The sequence below is a fragment of the Rhipicephalus microplus genome, chromosome X (genome assembly GCF_043290135.1).
Source record: "Rhipicephalus microplus isolate Deutch F79 chromosome X, USDA_Rmic, whole genome shotgun sequence".
Taxonomy (NCBI): Eukaryota; Metazoa; Arthropoda; class Arachnida; order Ixodida; family Ixodidae; genus Rhipicephalus; species Rhipicephalus microplus.
The window spans coordinates 164,990,760-165,008,599 of record NC_134710.1 but is presented as its reverse complement, the minus strand read 5'-3'; the positions used below and the strand labels follow the sequence as shown (position 1 = coordinate 165,008,599).

Genomic DNA, 17,840 nt, shown 5'->3' with positions numbered 1-17,840 from the left:
GCAAAAGCCGAACGAAAGCATCGCCATGTTCGCCGAGGATATGACCCGTCTATTTCGCCGTGCTGACCCTGACATGCCCATGGCAAGGAAAGTTCGTCACCTGATGCGGGGAGTTAAGGAACCGCTTTTCGCCGGCCTTGTACAAAATCCGCCAACAACAGTGGATGAATTCATCAAAGAGGCGACTGTCATTGAGCGGGCGCTCCGGCAACGATGCCGCCACTTTGACCGCCTGCCCGACCAAACGCTTGTTGGTGCCGCCGCCAAAAACGCTGCCGTTTCCGAAAACTCTTTACGGCAAATGATTCGACAAATCCTGCGGAAAGAGCTGCGGGCCCTCGGCTTTCCGTCTACCGATCCCCCAGTTGCTTCTGTTGCAGAAATCGTGCGCCAGGAACTACGGAAAGCCTTTCCATCCCCAGCGCCACCACCCGAACCACGTCCACTGACCTATGCCGATGCCGTCCGCCGTCATCCGCCTGCCCCAGAAGAAGCACCCTTTCGGCCACGGCCCGTTACCTTGCCGTGGTGGCAGCGGGAACCTGTGCGGCGACCACCAGTACGTCGGACTGACTTGTGGCGCACTGCCGACCGTCGACCCCTTTGTTTCCACTGCGGCGAACCAGGCCATATCTCGCGCTACTGCCGTCATCGAGAAGCCCGGTTTGGAAACTTTTCTCGGCCCGCTTCCTTTTATTCTGAAGACCCTCGTGACCATGGTGCTGATCACCTGCCGACCAACCAAGCGTCTTCACCAAGTCGTCGCTGGCGGTCTCCCTCACCTGCACGAGGTCGGAATTCCCCGAATCGCCAAAGATACGCTGATGCCGTCAGAAACCGCTCCCCAAGCCCATGCCAGGGAAACTAACTGCCGCGACCTCCTGGGGCAAAGTTGCCCATCGCCGAGACGCCAAAAAGACTCCCTTGCCTCTACACAAAGACGACGTGACGACGGTGATGACGAAGACGACGACAACCACGAGTACTAATGTCAATGAATTTGTACGTACCTACCTCAGCGTTATTATAGACGGACACCACGAAACAGCACTGATTGACACTGGTGCTGACTTCTCTATTATGCGACAAGAGCTCGCCGACCGCCTTAAGAAGGTTAAGACGCCGTGGAGTGGGCCGAGCATAAGGAGTGCTGGTGGGCAGCTGACGCCAACCGGTAAATGCACCGCTCGGCTCGTAATCGATGATTCGAACTTCGTCGCCACTTTTGTCCTTTTACCAGAGTTGTTGTAAAGAGTTGATTTTGGGTATGGATTTTCTGCGAGAGTACGGTGCTGTTATCAACATTCCAGAACGTATCGTCACCTTTTCCGCCCATCCTTACGTCGACGCCACCACTGAAAAACAACTGCAACGTTTACGTGTAGCCGATGATGTGATGCTCCTGCCGAGATCTTGCTGCCTTGTGTCGGTGTTATGTGAACGGCCGTGCCGTAATGAGGTGATAGCGGGGCGAATAGACACGCTATTGCTTACGCAAGGTGTTTCAATAGCGAGAGGCGTTCTGGCACTAATTGATGGGCGGGCAGAAGTGCTCATCACCAACTTCAGCAACGAGCGTCGTCACATCCAGAAGGGCACCGCGATTGCCTACTACGACGACGTGGACCACGCCAGATTGCTTCGCTTTGCAACCGGACGAGGCGACCATCCCAGCCTCGACACCTTTGTCTGTCAACATTTGCTCAACCCTGTCAGCCTCAGATATACAGCGCCTACTAGAGCTGATACACCAGTTCAAAAATTGTTTTTCGTGCACGTCGAAAGTCAAGCAAACACCACTGACCCGGCACCGAATCATCGTTGAAGAAAATACGAGACCGATCCGTCAAAACCCATACCGTGTGGCTCCAAAAGAACGTGAGGAGATCCAAAAGCAAGTTCAGAAGATGCTCCAAGATGACGTAATACAGCCTTCCAGGAGTCCCTGGGCATCCCCCGTGGTATTGGTTAAAAAGAAAGACGGCAGCTTGCGTTTCTGTATAGATTACCGCAAGTTAAACCAAGTAACGAAGAAAGACGTCTACCCACTGCCACGCATAGATGACTCTCTTGATCGGCTGCGGCATGCACGCTATTTCTCATCGATGGACCTGCGAAGTGGCTATTGGCAAATAGAGGTCGACGAGAGAGACCGTGAGAAAACTGCTTTCGTGACGCCCGACGGTCTTTATGAATTTAAAGTGCTTCCATTCGGGTTATGCTCAGCGCCAGCCACTTTTCAGCGTTTAATGGACACTGTGCTATCAGGACTGAAGTGGCAGACATGCTTGGTCTATCTAGACGACGTTGTCGTCTTCTCAGCTACATTCGAGGGACACCTAAGTCGATTATTCGCAGTTATACAAGCTATACGTTCGGCTGGCCTGACTTTAAAGCCAGAGAAATGCTATTTCGGTTTCAGCGAACTTTGTTTCTTAGGCCACGTGGTCAGCCACGAAGGTGTTCGACCTGACCCGGGCAAAATCGACGCTGTCGCAAAGTTTCCCGCACCGCATGACAAAAGAGCAGTGAGACACTTCTTAGGCTTCTGCGCTTATTACCGACGATTCATCGCCAACTTTTCGTCTATTACGGCGCCTCTGACGCGGCTCACACGAGAGGATGTCCCCTTTCTTTGGAGCGAAAAGGAACAAACAGCGTTCAACGAATTACGCCAACGCCTCCAAACACCTCCGGTTCTTGCGCACTTTGACCAAGAAGCACCAACAGCACTTCACACCGACGCAAGCAATGTAGGCCTGGGCGCCGTACTGATACAATGGCAAGATAACTCCGAGAAAGTGATAGCCTATGCCAGCAGAGCTCTCTCTCGCACGGAAGAGAACTACTCGACTACCGAGAAAGCGTGCCTCGCCGTGGTTTGGGCGGTTCTCAAATTTCGACCGTATCTGTACGGCCGCTCATTCAAGGTCGTCAGTGATCACCACTCGCTTTGCTGGCTCACTAACTTGAAAGACCCATCCGGCCGTTTAGCACGCTGGAGCCTTCGACTTCAGGAGTTTGATATGACCATTATTTATAAATCAGGGAAGAAGCACACCGACGCAGACTGTCTCTCGCGGTCACCCGTCGAGCCTGCCGCTATTAATGACGAGTCTATGGACGCCGCATTCTTGGGAGTCATCAACGCGGCCACTATTTCACAAGAGCAGCGCAGTGACCCTGACCTGCTTTCGCTTATCGACTTCTTAGAAGGACGACGTGAAGACGTGCCGCGAGTTTTTGCGAGAGGAGTACCATCTTTTTGTTTAACGAACGACGTCCTATACAAGAAAAACTTTTCTCCCACCGGCAGCCCATACTTGCTCGTCGTGCCTGCATCACTGCGAAAAGAAATTCTGGAAGCCTGCCATGATGAAGTCACCTCCGGTCATCTCGGTTACACTCGAACATTGGACCGTCTGCAAAACAGTTACTACTGGCCGAACCTACCTGCTGCTGTGAAACATCACGTCGAAACATGTGCCGACTGTCAAAGACGCAAAGCACCACCCGGCAGGCTTATTACATTCCGTTCAAGTACCAGCAAAGCCATTCGCCCAAATCGGAATGGATATCCTGGGCCCATTCTCAACTTCTACCACAGGGAACATATGGATCATTGTCGCCACCGATTACTTGTCTCGCTACGCAGAAACTAAAGCCATGCCGAGGGCCACAGCAGCAGAAGCGGCTCATTTCTTCATAGAAAACGTCGTCCTTCGGCACGGTGCTCCAACAGTTCTCATCACGGATAGAGGAACTGCGTTCGTGGCAGAACTTTTGGAGTCGGTTCTCAGGCTCAGTGGTACAGCGCACCGGAGAACAACGGCGTACCACCCACAAACGAACGGACTAACAGAGCGGCTTAATAAGACCCTCGCAGACATGCTCTGCATGTATGTCGACACAGAACACAAGAACTGGGACGAAATCTTGCCTTATCTGACCTTCGCCTATAATACTGCCCGGCAGGAAACTATTGGAGTGACGCCGTTTAGTTTAATACACGAGCGCGAAGTCACCACAACGTTGGAACGCTATGCTGCCGCACGAGTGTGACGACACTCACGCTGACGCCGAAGAATTCGGTCAGCGCGCCGAAGAAGCCCGACAGCTAGCCCGCGTGCGTATTTGCCACCAGCAGCACAAAAATGCGAAACGGTACGACCTACGACATAAATTGGTAACCTACAAGCCAGGCGACAAGGTATGGGTCTGGATCCCCATACGTCGACGCGGACTTTCAGAAAAGCTATTACGACGATATATAAATTGGTAACCTACAAACCAGGCGACAAGGTATGGGTCTGGATCCCCATACGTCGACGCGGACTTTCAGAAAAGCTATTACGACGATACTTCGGCCCATATCGAGTCACCCGACGATTGAACGATATCAACTACAAAGTTATTCCCGACGGCGATTGCAGTTCCAGTTGCCGAAACTGCTCACCCGAAATCGTGCATGTCATCCGGAGGAAACCCTACTTGTCCAGCTAACTCTCGTTTGTTCTGTGGGTGCCGGTGCATATGTGCGTTTTTATAAGTAGAGTGCCTTGGCTGCGCATCGGGACGATGCCATTTTCGGATGGAGGCAAATGTCACGTGCGTCCCGCGAAAAAGACGAAGGCGACAGCGCATACGCGCATCTGCACGCTTTTATGCAGAACGCAACAACGAGAAAGACGAGGAACTCCCTCGCGCGCGCGGTTAATAAAAAGACCGACCCACTGCTGTTTTCTCAGCGTCTTCAAATACGACCTCTGTCTTGACGTCGCGACAATATCACCGGGACAATGCAACTTCAAGGCTGAAAAATGTTTCATGTGCCGTTCCTATGGCAAGCAACGTGGTCGCCGGCAGCGCCGATTTTCGTAGCACGTCGAGTGTGTTCGCAAGTGGGAAATGCGGCATACGCTTCCAGCTCTAGCTATAACATGCCGAAACCACGTTTGCTCACTAGGGAGTTCATATTTTTCAAGAGGCGTTGGTGGCTACGGCAACATTTTTTTGTCTTCAAGTTGTGTTGTCCCGCCGACAGGTATCCGCAATGGTCATTGAACCAATGGGGCGTGGCTTTGTAGCTTTACCTGGTCGATCGCATGCCGCAAGTGCCCTGACCTAATGGGAATATATCTTACACCGTGGTTTAGGGTTGGGGTCTGCGCGCTTGGATTGATTGATGATGCAAACTGCACGCAGATAGCCAATGTGACCAACGTTTCTCTCTGAAATAGGCGCAACTGAGAAAACTTTGAGGCTGGTCGGGCATTTTAGCACAATTTCAGCAAATTTCATAGTTTTGGCGCAGCCCGGCGCAAAAACGGGGAATAGTATCAAATTGGTACAATCGGCACCACTGTTGAACCGATGCTCATCTTGCATAATCTCCACATAACATTTCAGTCCATCTCCTTGATTACCAATTCATCTCTCTGCGGTACTTATGACAGCTTGTCCAGAAAGAACCCCCTTTTTTCCACATCGCTTTCAGGTTATATATGTGAAAGAGCACCGTCGGTCAAAATCTATTTGGTTGCAAAATTGTTTAATATCAAGAAGCTTTGTACCATAAAAAAAAGACAATCACAGAGTGGCTCAGCAAGTAGCAACAGTACAGGACATTTTCCTCAACAAACAGTTTTCACACACAAAACAAATGTAATAAGAATATGATATTCTGAAGAAAAAAAGCCCATAGGCCACAAAAAATACATAAGCTGAAAAGTAGCCCATTATACTTCAAAATATGCAAATATAATATCTACATGCATTTTTTCAAAGCATAAAGTTTATGTACAAAACTCAAGTTGCAATATGACATACTGTCTGCTATACCAGTATGTGCAATACACACCTTGCTTACAATCATCAAGGTATAAGTGGAAACTAAAATGAAACATAAAGAAACGAGTGATTAAAACAATAAAAACTGTGCTGTACTCTTTTTGGCTACTGCTAGAATACAAGCACAAAGCACTATGACCAGTTCATATCCCAGTATGACCAGTGAGAAGCAGGAAAAAACAACTGTTACAAGGCAAGGTGACAAAACATATTGTGTCACAAGAAATTGACAGTCAAAAAGAAAAAATAACTTTTAAATATATTCTAGCACAAACATGCATTATTTACAAAGATGCATCCCACAGTCGGGACATTATTGGGAAAACATGCCCTCTCAAATGGTGAAATTGGGACAGAGCAGCTGGAGCTGCAGCAAAATAGTTTCATTCAGTCCATATTCAAGGCTAGAGTAATTATCTCAACAGATAATAGCAAAAGGAAACTAAAATGTAAAAAAGTACGCTTGTGTACTGAAACTCAAATATACAGTAAGATATTATTTACACAGCTCGTGTCTGGCTAGTAATGCCATTCACAGAAAATAATTTTTTGCCAGCAATGATTGACTTCTACAAAAAAAAAAAACTCCACCTGCTGGAGCTACCCGGCACCTCAAGTAAAAAAATAATAAGCTACATCAAAAGTCAACACAAGATTTCATTCTGCATACAAATACTAGAAAGGTTGAGTGCCTATGTGCACCAGCTATAGCGAAAATATTCAGCCCTAAAAAACCGGGATACTGCTATGTTTTTCTGGCTTACCCAACAGGCTAACAAAACGTAATATTAGCCATGACCTCTATGACCAAAATACCTATGCAAAATGACCAAAATAAAACCCTTTTCATTAGGTTTTTCCCTCATGAACCCTTTCTGAAGTGCCAACAGAATCTCTGACACCTATCATCCCTTTCAATATCTAACTATATCCCCAACAGAACCACAGCACATCTGCAGTGAAAAAATTCAGTTTTTTATTTAGTATATCAGACTGTATTAAATGTTCATATGCCTCAGCACTATCAGATGTAAAAATAATTCCTGCAGCTAAAATAAACCTTGTCTGGTCTTAGAAATCCTGCATTTCTCTATTCCTTGATTTGTGAAAAGATTTACTATTTCCTAGAGCTAGTGTACAGTTGTAACAGACTTCATCTACAAATATGGTAAACTATTGAATGCACTCCTTTATATGTGCATATTTACTTATTGTTGTCAGAACGAAAATCATAAATAAAAGAAATGTTGGTTCACCACAAGTAACATGTACAAACTTGCAATGCCTAAAGAACACAGCATATTCCAATTACTAAAAAAAACTATAAACAATGTCACACGATAGCCTCCATTATTTATGTTCTGGTTACTCTAAAAATTCTATAACCTCGAAGAGCTAGTGTTTTTTCATCTGCTACTTAATATCTGAAATCTCTCCAGTCAGCTTTCTAGCTCCTTGAAGAACCTTTGAATTTAAAATGCACTGCTAGGTACATCAAAATCCATACCTAACCCTTCTTTTCTAATGCTAACTTCGTACCAAATTTATGGCGACAATAACGTATTCAGAGAAATTTTGGGATCTTTGTAAGACAGTGCCTAAAGATTCTGCTTTAACTATTACAGAACTATGAAAAGCAGGTTCGTTGATAGCTATCACTTTTCACTTCACTGATGCCAGCTACCACAGTCATAAACCAGTAGCAATGGCATGTATAGCAGCACTAAAAATAAATCTTACTTAATGTCATTCAACTTGATAAGTAGTAACCACAAGAAAATGCTTATTTCCTGATTACTGCACTATTAGAAATGCTAAAATTATGTTTAGCGATTCGTGGACACTAGCTATTAAGAAAGGCTTACTACATAACGCTAAATAACAGCCTTTTAAAAGCACTCGATGCAGCCCAATCAATTTTAAACAACGCTTACACGAAAATCGCATATGTGATTCCAGTACCTCCCAAAGTGAAAATTCAACACAAGCTGGTTATCAGGCCCTACCTTGTCATTATGTTCCTCAAGTAGTACACACATTTTGTCAGCCACACAAGCAACATGAACTATGACCAGGAGCCGTATTTTAAAAACTTTGTAAACACATTTAGTGCCCCTTTCCTCTTTAGTGACACCTACATGCCCAAGGGCTCTGAATGCGGGAGATTTCCACAACGTAGGGCGAGGTGTTGCACTGAATTATTTGATTTGCCCGTTGTTGTTTTTTCGACACCAAAAGAAACCAAAAAACTGCAAAAAAAGAGGGGTAGGGGGGTCTCAATCGCAAGCGCCACCATCGGGGTTGCAGTAGGGTTTCCCACGAAGGTCAAAGAACCAAAACAACTACCAAAATCTATTTCCATCAAAACAACTCGCGTATGTCTTTCTGGGAGACACATGAACGGACGGAATGGCACAGCCGGCTGCCGCGAAAGCGCAAGTCAAAGCTTCGCTCACTACTAGATTCTTTGCACAGGAACTCCAAGACGCTTCCAGCCTATTTGCGTCTTTACTGCCTTTAATGTACAGCTGCGTTAGCCGCATGCCCCGGACCTCGTAGATCGCTATCACGTCACTGCGACTGCAGTTTTGAGCATGGCGGTTGTGGCAAACAGTAGTTCCTTTTTTCAAAATGCGTGCGCTGGCAACGCATGTGCCTTCAAAACGAAATCACTTTATAATATCTACGATCGTATTTTCCGCAGTTTTGTCCACAGAATTTGCGGAAAGCAGCGTTGTTTTGACTGGTCGAGCGTCGGACGTTCGCACACTTTCAGGATTCCATCAGTTACGTCGTCGCCATACATGATTCTGTCAAGAACGACCGCGCTTTCGTCCACGGCAGTTGTGGCAATGACAACCACATGCACTGTATAAGACACAGCATGCGCTGGTCGCACACATACTTCGAAAGGTTCGAGCATGCTGCTCTCCCATTCCTTCAACGATTTCAGCACTAAAGTTCGTATCACTCACCAGGATTAGGGAAAGTGCTCAGAACATTCTAACTTAGGCCCATTGGAAACAGTGGGATTTGGCTGGGGAATTTCCCGAATTCGTATCTGCTGCAGTTTCGCATCATTGAGATTCTACTGTACGTTTAGATGAACGCCTCCTAAATTCATTTATAATAAAATGGTGTAGGTTCGCAAAAAACATGTAGCGGATTGAGCTGCTTTTTTTGTCAATGCGGCCAGATCACGCACAGAAACTTCGATTTCCGGAAGATTTCCATGACAACTGTACAAAGCGAAGAAGAGGTCGAAATCTGGCATTCTCCCGGGCAATCTGGGAGACTTGGCAGGTATGGTGACACAACAGAGCAATTGCTGATGTTTTTGCAACTCAAAAGTAAGGAATGCTTCGAAAATATTCTTAAAACCGTGCACTTACAGAAACAGCTCCAGGATGGATTCTGCAGTTTTGCTGAATACATTTACTGAAATGCTTCGCAATATTATTTCTGACCACATTTATGACATCTACTATGCACAGGCATGGACGTTCAAGTGCCTATGCTACATAAGAATTTGAGCACACCACTTCGGGTTCTCCTGTCGCTCAGACAAATGAGTATTGCACCCAACTTTCAGGCAAATCGAGGCATGCTATATCTAACCTTACAATCGAAGGAAAATGCAGCGAGTCAGTTGTTATTATTTGTTGCTATAAAAATGCTAAGCTAGTAGTGTAAAAGCCCTCTAGACTTTGCTAGTGAATTCGCTATTCCTTCCTAGCCTCAATAAACATAATGTAACCTGAATAAATGGCCTATAGATAGACGGCCAACACCCTGTTCTTATAAGCCAGATAAGTTTTACAAATAACCCAAATTCAGTTAACAGAGACAGTGACAAACTAGGAGTAATTGTCACTGAATATATAAAAAGTTCTTGTTCTTAGTCTTAATTTAGCAACATACGTTTAAAAAATATGGCAACACTTACCATGGCACTTTTTTACATACAGTTGCCCTTCACATGCTAGTAAACAGCAGACCATGGCCATTTTCCTGCCAAGAATTCATAGGTTATTTGGCCTAACTATAAATGTACAAGCTATGGTCAAATTGTTAGTTTCTAAAAAACCAAGGAGCAAGCTTGTACCTTTATCAAAGCCATGTGCTACAATACAAAACACATACACAGCTGCTCATTCTCTTGACTAAAATCTCAGCTAGGTATGCTGAGTAACTCTCCATCCTTTTTTAAAATAAAATGTGGACATATTAAAACACCATTTTGCTGAAACACTCAAAGCACTTCACACAATGGCAGGTAGCTCTGCACTGTAAGAATACACATCCCTCACATTATATTTAACTGTAAAAGAAGCCCAACTATTGCATAAGTACCAAGCTCTTCCTTCCTACAGGGCTTGATAAAAGTTAGCTAGGACATACTGTACAATGTTTAGGTGCAAGCAAAAGGAACCTCTTAGCATACAGCCTTCTCCTCATAATGCAACCAGCAGCTGGATAATGAACATGCAGGCAAACAACTTCTTTGCTGCCTACCAGCTAGCAAACTTGACACAAATGGGGAAAAAAAAAGTTGGCTCTAATATTTCTACCTATAGCTATAACAAAAGATCCACTATTCTCAGGGTGCTCTCATTACAAGTGTAAAACAACATCACACACCAGTACATTTGCAACATCTCCATTGGAAGAAGCTTCACCTCATGACTCCTATACATGAGAACAGGAAAATTGTGTTGCATAGCATTTATGACAGTGAATAAAATAAGGTATATTCAACTTCATATAAAAAGTTAAAATCTAGTGGCTGTTGGAAGCAGTTTTTTTTTTAATTTAAAATATGAATCTTTCAGATGCATCACTGAAAATATGAAAAATAAATAAAAAAAGAATGGCTGATACCCCTATATATAGAAATCGGTATAACAAGGTATTGAAAAGCGTCTTTACAGTGGTAGTCAAGCATTTACTGTGCATTGTTTCAGCACCAGAAACAAATTGGAAAGCCACGTTAAAAACGGCAAGCAGCTCAATCTTGCAGCGCACACCTCAAGCAAAAAGCACGCATGAAAGTGGCATACACCGGATGAGCACAGACCAACAACTGTCACAGCTCGAGACTTAAAGTGCGCTGTTCAAACAGCAAGACGCACGAAATGAGCGCACGAGTTTACACAGGACAATCGCAAACAACTGCCACAATTCTTGCATTGTGTGTCAGCAGCACACTCCTATCGTGAACACGGCCATCGTAGCATGCAAAGTGACCTTCGTTATCTCCTCAATTACAAGTCTGATAAGCGCGCGCACTGGAGAGACCATGCTCCGCAAAGATGGCACTTTGTGGAGGCGACGATCTTGAGAGCGTGCCAAACGTGAGCCTGTCGTGCCATGTCACCATTGATAACAAAAATGTGCTAGTGTTTCGAAGCTCTGAGGATTGCTTAATGTGTATGGTGTATATAAATGACTTGCCGTTAGCATCCCACACAATGTATCCTCTGTGGCGTAGTGGTTAGCACCGCGTGCTAGAAATAGAGGGGTTGCTGGTTTGAGTCCACGCGACAGATGCTTGCCTTCTGTTTTTTTTTTTTTTACAATCTATTAGTATATATTTTTCAATGCCATTTCCATGACAGAAGTACGTCGGCAGAGTCATGGTGAACATCTGACATAAAACACTTTCGTGTTAAACAAAAAAAGTTGACTACAAAACTGCCAGCTCTTTAATCTATTAATAAACAATGATGAAATTCGCTAACTGTCGCTCAATGTCGAAGAAAGGTATCTTGATTGTATTTAATGGAAGTGAAGTGCAGGTTATGGGAAACGAGTAGGCAAATCAAAAGTATCTGAAAAGTTAATTAGAGCGCGAAAACTTGACACGATCACTCACACACGCACACACTCATGCATCAAACACACAGCGCTCACTTCCAACTGATTTATTCATAGCTCGAAGGCTTGAATGTATACAGGACACATTGTGCGCACACACACCAAGAAAGGCCAACAGCATACATTATCAAAACGTACAGTTAATCAGTGTCATAGCCTTAGAGCGATAAACTGAAGTTCGCTTGGTAACAACGAAATTGAAGGGGCGCTTACACAGTGATCTTTATTTTTTTTCAATGAAAAAGGCTTCTAACACTTCACATGCAGTTTTACTTGCGCTTCTGCCCAGAATCTTCGTTTCAGAAAATCGTGCGTCACAACCACACGAGATGACATGCGCAACCAGGTGCGCATACTTGTCATCTCTTTTCGTTAATTTTTGGGCGTGTTCCCTTAATCGGTCATTAATACACCGTTCGGTTTGGCCAATGTTCACTTTTCCACAGGATAAGGGTATGGAGTACACAACCCCCATGGAACACTTAACAAAGGCCCTCTCATGTTTCTTCTGACAGCCGCGCTTCTTTCTATCGCACACACTTTGGCACAGTCTTCCAATTTTTTCTGGTGCGGAAAACACCATCGGTACGCCGTGCCTGGCCGCGACTTTCTTAAGGTTGTGCGAGACCTTATGGATATAAGGCACAACTTGTGGCCTAATCCTTAAGGGCTGGGTAGCAGTCATCGCTTCCCGTGTTCCACGTTTAAACTTCTGCAGAAGTGATTCAGCAACGGCCGTAATGACCGATCGAGGGAACCCAGCAGCCTCTAGTCGGCTCACCTGATTAAGGAAACTAAGTTTCATGCTGTGTGGGCACGACCTTTTTTAGCGCTGATTCTAAGCAAAGAGACGCAACGCCCCTCTTCACAATCTTTGAGTGGGCAGAATCGTACGGCAACAGCTGCTTCTCAACACGAGGATAATAAGACCAGCAAATATGCTCATCGTTCCACGTGAGGCTTAAGTCTAAAAACTGCAGACAAGCTTCTTGAGGCAATTCGACAGTAAAGGAAAGCCCTCGTCCTAGTCTTATAAAAATGTTTAAAATAAAATCAGGGGATGTAAGGTCACCCTGTTTATCTAAAAGAATTAAAAAATCGTCGACGTACTTAAAAACCTTTAAAACCTTCCCCCCTTTAAAAGCATTGTCCAAATCCCTATCTACATGCGCTAAAAAAATATCGCAAAGGACCGGGGCGACACAGGAACCAATGCAGATTCCTTGCCGCTGAAGAAAGGGCTTTTCGTCAAACATAATAAAAGTTGCATTCTGGGCAGAAGCGCAAGTAAAACTGCACGTGAAGTGTTAGAAGCCTTTTTCATTGAAAAAAATAAAAATCCCTGTGTAAGCGCCCCTTCAATTTCGTTGTTACCAAGCGAACTTCAGTTTATCGCTCTAAGGCTATGACATTGATTAACTGTACGTTTTGATAATGTATGCTGTTGGCCTTCTTTGGTGTGTGTGCGCACAATGTGTCCTGTATATATTCAAGCCTTCGAGCTATGAATAAATCAGTTGGAAGTGAGCGCTGTGTGTTTGATGCATGGGTGTGTACGTGTGTGAGTGATCGTGTCAAGTTTTCGCGCTCTAATTAACTTTTCGAAATTATCTACCAACTAGCCCAACAACAAGTTCTCTTACAAAAGTATCTGGGTCACGAGAAATTTGAAGTCCAGACCTAAATAAGTACAGTAAAACCTTGTTGATGCATTCCTGTTCATCCCACTCTTATATTCAAAAATTATTCCATTTAAGTCGCAAGAGGCACTAGCTTCTTGTTTATTCATTTTTGTCTTTGGCTGTTATGTCCAGAAACTGTAACAGTGCCTGCCAGCTGAAGGCATCTTTACACCAAAATACAATATTGCCGTACTATCTTACCAATATTTAGCCACCTGACTAAATGTTGGTAGGAAAGCTACATGCATTACACATATGGCGAATTCTATTGGGAGAGCAGGAGCACTCAAAAGCACGCTTAAAGTGCTCTCTTCAGAGCTGGCATGTTTCAGTGGTCGAACAGGTGCAGGAGCACTGTCATCCATTGGTAGAGCGAGAGTGCTTTTGCTGCGTCGAGAGCAGCCAGCAGCAGTTCGCAGTGCTCTCGCTTGAAAAGCGGAGTGGGCACAGTACGACGAGTCACATGGTCCTTGAACGTCACAGCCTCCAAACTTTTTTTTCAGCCAGCGAGCGTGGCAGCAATGGTAGCAGCCATGTGTAGTTTGACACCACTGTTTTGTAGGGATGGCTACGATGAGAGCTGGACTTTTGCCGAATGAGTCATTGCACAAGCATACTTGGTGTTAGAATAATGAAAAATATGTGGCTGACCGATTTCACACGTATTTTGCTGCTACCCCACAAAGAATAGGCCGAGGCTTGAAATGTTTCAGTTGCATGGTCTCCCTACTCGTCACCTTCTCCCCTGCCCCGAGACCACGGCGCATTCCAGTGGCAGGTTGAGTGGCCCTGCTCTTAGTGCTCTGCTCCCCACTCCTCAGTGCCCTGTCCCTCTACTCCTGTTCTCTCAATGGAGTTCGCCAATAGGTTCCCCAAATAACATATGGCCCACATATATGCATGACACAATGTCCACTTTACAGTTAAACAAGCCAACACAGTCTGCCGCTAGAAGATATGCCAGCCCCATGGATGTTTTTTTTTCTATAGAACTATCAATTTTATAAACCCAAGGCATTCAAAAAAATATTCCATGTTCTCAAAAATTGTCTAATGCATTGATATAACAATAAATGCTTCATCCTATGGATAAAATTAACTTATTATTTTTTATCCCAATTATAACAACAGACAGTTGTAAAAAAAATTGTGGCTCTTCAATAATGTTATAAGTATGTTCAACTTCAACTGTTTTCATACCAGGTCTACCACATTCTAAATAAAACTGCACAAAAGCAACTACAATGATTGAAACTATACAGTTATTTGCAAAATTATGCATATCTGCTCTCTTTTTAAGGACAGATTTTTTTAGTATTCTGATGTTGTGACAGTACTTTCATAAAAAATTCGGCAGATCCCACGTACCTGGGAATCAACATTATGCGAAGCATGTAGAGGGAAGGTGACCATGTTGCAATTTTTTTGTTGACAACACGTCATGAATTGGCGCTAAATATATGTACAAATGTTGCATGCACAGACATATGTTGAAGAGTTGCAGATGTTGATTCAGCAAGTTGGTTGCACTTGTGCAACGATGCCAACTGGAATATGTGTATCAGCAACACCAGAAGCTGATGTGAAGCGCTGATGCTCGCGAGAATGCTGGCCCCTAAACACTGCTACATAAATCAACTTCAGCGCATGGCAACTAACCACAATTCCCGTTCACCCGACGTGACGGCTTATCAAAGGAGTACATAAGTAATGTTTATAAAATTGGGTAGGCAGCACTGCAAAGACTATTGACATTTCATGAAGATTGGCGTCTATTTTAAAAGTAGTTGTGAGTTCACGCGTAGCTCTGTGGTAAAATGCTCCATTGCCACGCAGAATGTTTGGGTTTGATTTCAGCTGGCACCCTGACATTTATTCTTTGCACTCGTCAAGTTGACACTACCGATGTAGGGTATTTCTTAACGCTCTTGCATTAGAATTGCCCATGTGTGTTATCGTTGTTTCTGGGTAGATACCAAGTGTCAATCACCTGTGGCACATACCCGCATACCAGCGGCACATACTCACCCATGGGTATGTGCCACTGTATGGCGGGAAGTGTTTGACGACGTACGCGACGTGATTGTGAAATTCATGTCTTGACCAGTGCGTCATACTCGTCAAACCATCTTACCCTCCCATGCTAATTTTGCTTCTCACCAAGTTAAGGGTGACCACTAGAGCACTTAAACGTAAGCGGCTAGATAGATAGATAGATAGATAGATAGATAGATAGATAGATAGATAGACAGACAGACAGACAGACAGACAGACAGACAGACAGACAGACAGACAGACAGAGACAGACAGACAGACAGACAGACAGACAGACAGACAGACAGACAGACAGACAGACAGACAGACAGATAGATAGATAGATAGATAGATAGATAGATAGATAGATAGATAGATAGATAGATAGATAGATAGATAGATAGATAGATAGATAGATAGATATATAGATAGATAGATACGCTCAAAGTTGCTGAAGTTCGCTAAGAAATGCTTTGCATTTAAAAGATTTTAACCACTGTAGCACTTTGTTACCTATAAACGCACATTGTATCAAAATTTCTCAGCTTTAAATGCTCTTGTACAAAGCCTTCACAGAAATAGAATAGTAGCTGTTTTTGGGGTAGAAATCATTAGAAACTTCAAACCTCAATTCTTTTCAGCTTGCATTTTTTCATAAATATTTGCAAAACGTACAAGCTTATACATTAAAGCTTTGCTTCCTGCAGCTTCTAGAATTTAACTTTCACACTAAAATGCAGTAAACTTCATTTAAATGACTCTGGTGGTTGTCTCTTTTTAGTGCTTTATAGGTAACTTCTGAACAAAAAAATCAGAGCTAGCCATGAGCTAAAGCTTCTTCTTAACATCATCAACATATAGCACATGCCATGTTATATAAGAAAAGCAATCAATTCTCAGAAAGTTCTTGCACAATTTCATCACTGTACTGCAGTTAAAAAAGTAATCACCAACACACAAAACAGTCATCAATCGGCCAGCCGGTTAGTGTTTGTTTCAACGAAACTTTAGCTAGACAAAATGGGCTTTTAGCTTGTACATATACATTTTAACGACACCACGTTACTGGAATACCAAACTGAGCTACTTCGTGTAACTTTCAGCTCCACCTTATGTAAATGTTTACGAATGTACCTAAATGTGCACCTTTACATCTGTGCATGCCACCAAATGGGGATGATAGCTGCATTTAAACTATATACAATTTAGACAAAGTTGAATCACCACTGTTGATAGATCATAATGAATGTTTTTAGTGTGTATGCATAACAGTCTTGTGACACTTTGTGCAACCACACTAACGGATGCACACATTTCTTTCTGCCCAGTGTTTTTGAAAGCAAAAATTATTGAAAAGGCAACCCATTCATAATTATGTCTCTGCGAGGCATTTACACCAGAAGTAGAATGCATATTGTTTCCACAATCACAATTTTGTACTTGCCTGGTTCATCATCACTCCACTAGATGGTGTCACCTATCCAGCCTGTGAGGGGTTTGAGGCTTTGAGACCTCTCATGTTTATGACTTCGATATACCACTAGGTCACTCTAGCTTCAGTAATCCAGCTGAACCAAGGTGATCGCTCGCACTTCAGCTTATTTTGGCTCAGAACTAGAGCTTCACAAAGCAGACATCACAAGTAACTATGTATGAAAACGTAAACATAAATGCAAAACCAATCTGGCACGTAGGATATATACGTTTCTTAAAGGCTAATGCATGTGCAGATTCCTTCCATTATCCGGTAACACAACAACACAATAAAGTAAACGTACAAGCTAAAATCTCCCAATAGTACAAGAAAACATGGCACTAGTCTTTCTCGATTATAACTTGACAACTTGAAGACGAGGAGGCGCTCTACTTTCATTGCTCATGACTTTCCCATTGACAATAAGGTCCAACGGGGAGTCAACACGTATGCTAGGAAAGCTGAACTCCTGCAAGGATAAATGGAGGCGTATGTTATGTACACTGGCATCACAAGCTGATAAAGCTTGTTAACTTGGGCCCATCAGAAGCATGGCATGAGCAGCAAGAACTTACCTCTTCACTAATTCCACGCATTCACTACCTTGTAAAAGAAATGGCACAATGAGTGGCCCACTGAGATCTTCCATTAATTTTCCATAACAAAATATGCATATACTTGGTCATGTGCCCCCGACTCATCTAATTTCTCTGTGCTCTATGTATTTGGTATTGTAATTAAACACATGATTAATTTAACTTTGAGTTATGCTACAATATAAAGTGCGGACGAGCAACTTGAGAACACATTTTGAAATCATCACAGACCCGCTCCATCTGTCTAGGCACTTTTTGTTTTCAACCATCTCCCGTTTACTGATGCTGCAAAGTTATTTGAGGGGAACAGATTTACAGCTTCTTGAA

At 43.8% G+C, this 17,840-nt stretch overlaps 1 protein-coding gene across 6 annotated transcripts in view; it reads right to left on the bottom strand.

Moving 5' to 3' along the window:
- The window catches only part of LOC119177121 (tetratricopeptide repeat protein 5), an 80,832-nt gene that overhangs the window by 14,714 nt on the left and 48,278 nt on the right, over positions 1 to 17,840 (bottom strand). Inside the window, exon 10 of one of the 6 annotated variants that reach the window (XM_037428509.2) lies at positions 5,533 to 17,386. The exons of the other annotated variants lie outside the window; for them this stretch is intronic. Within the exon in view, the coding sequence (XP_037284406.1) occupies positions 17,273 to 17,386 (114 nt within the window). The 3' untranslated portion in view covers positions 5,533 to 17,272. Of the gene's footprint in view, positions 1 to 5,532; positions 17,387 to 17,840 lie in introns of those variants that run through there. 6 annotated transcript variants of the gene reach the window in all.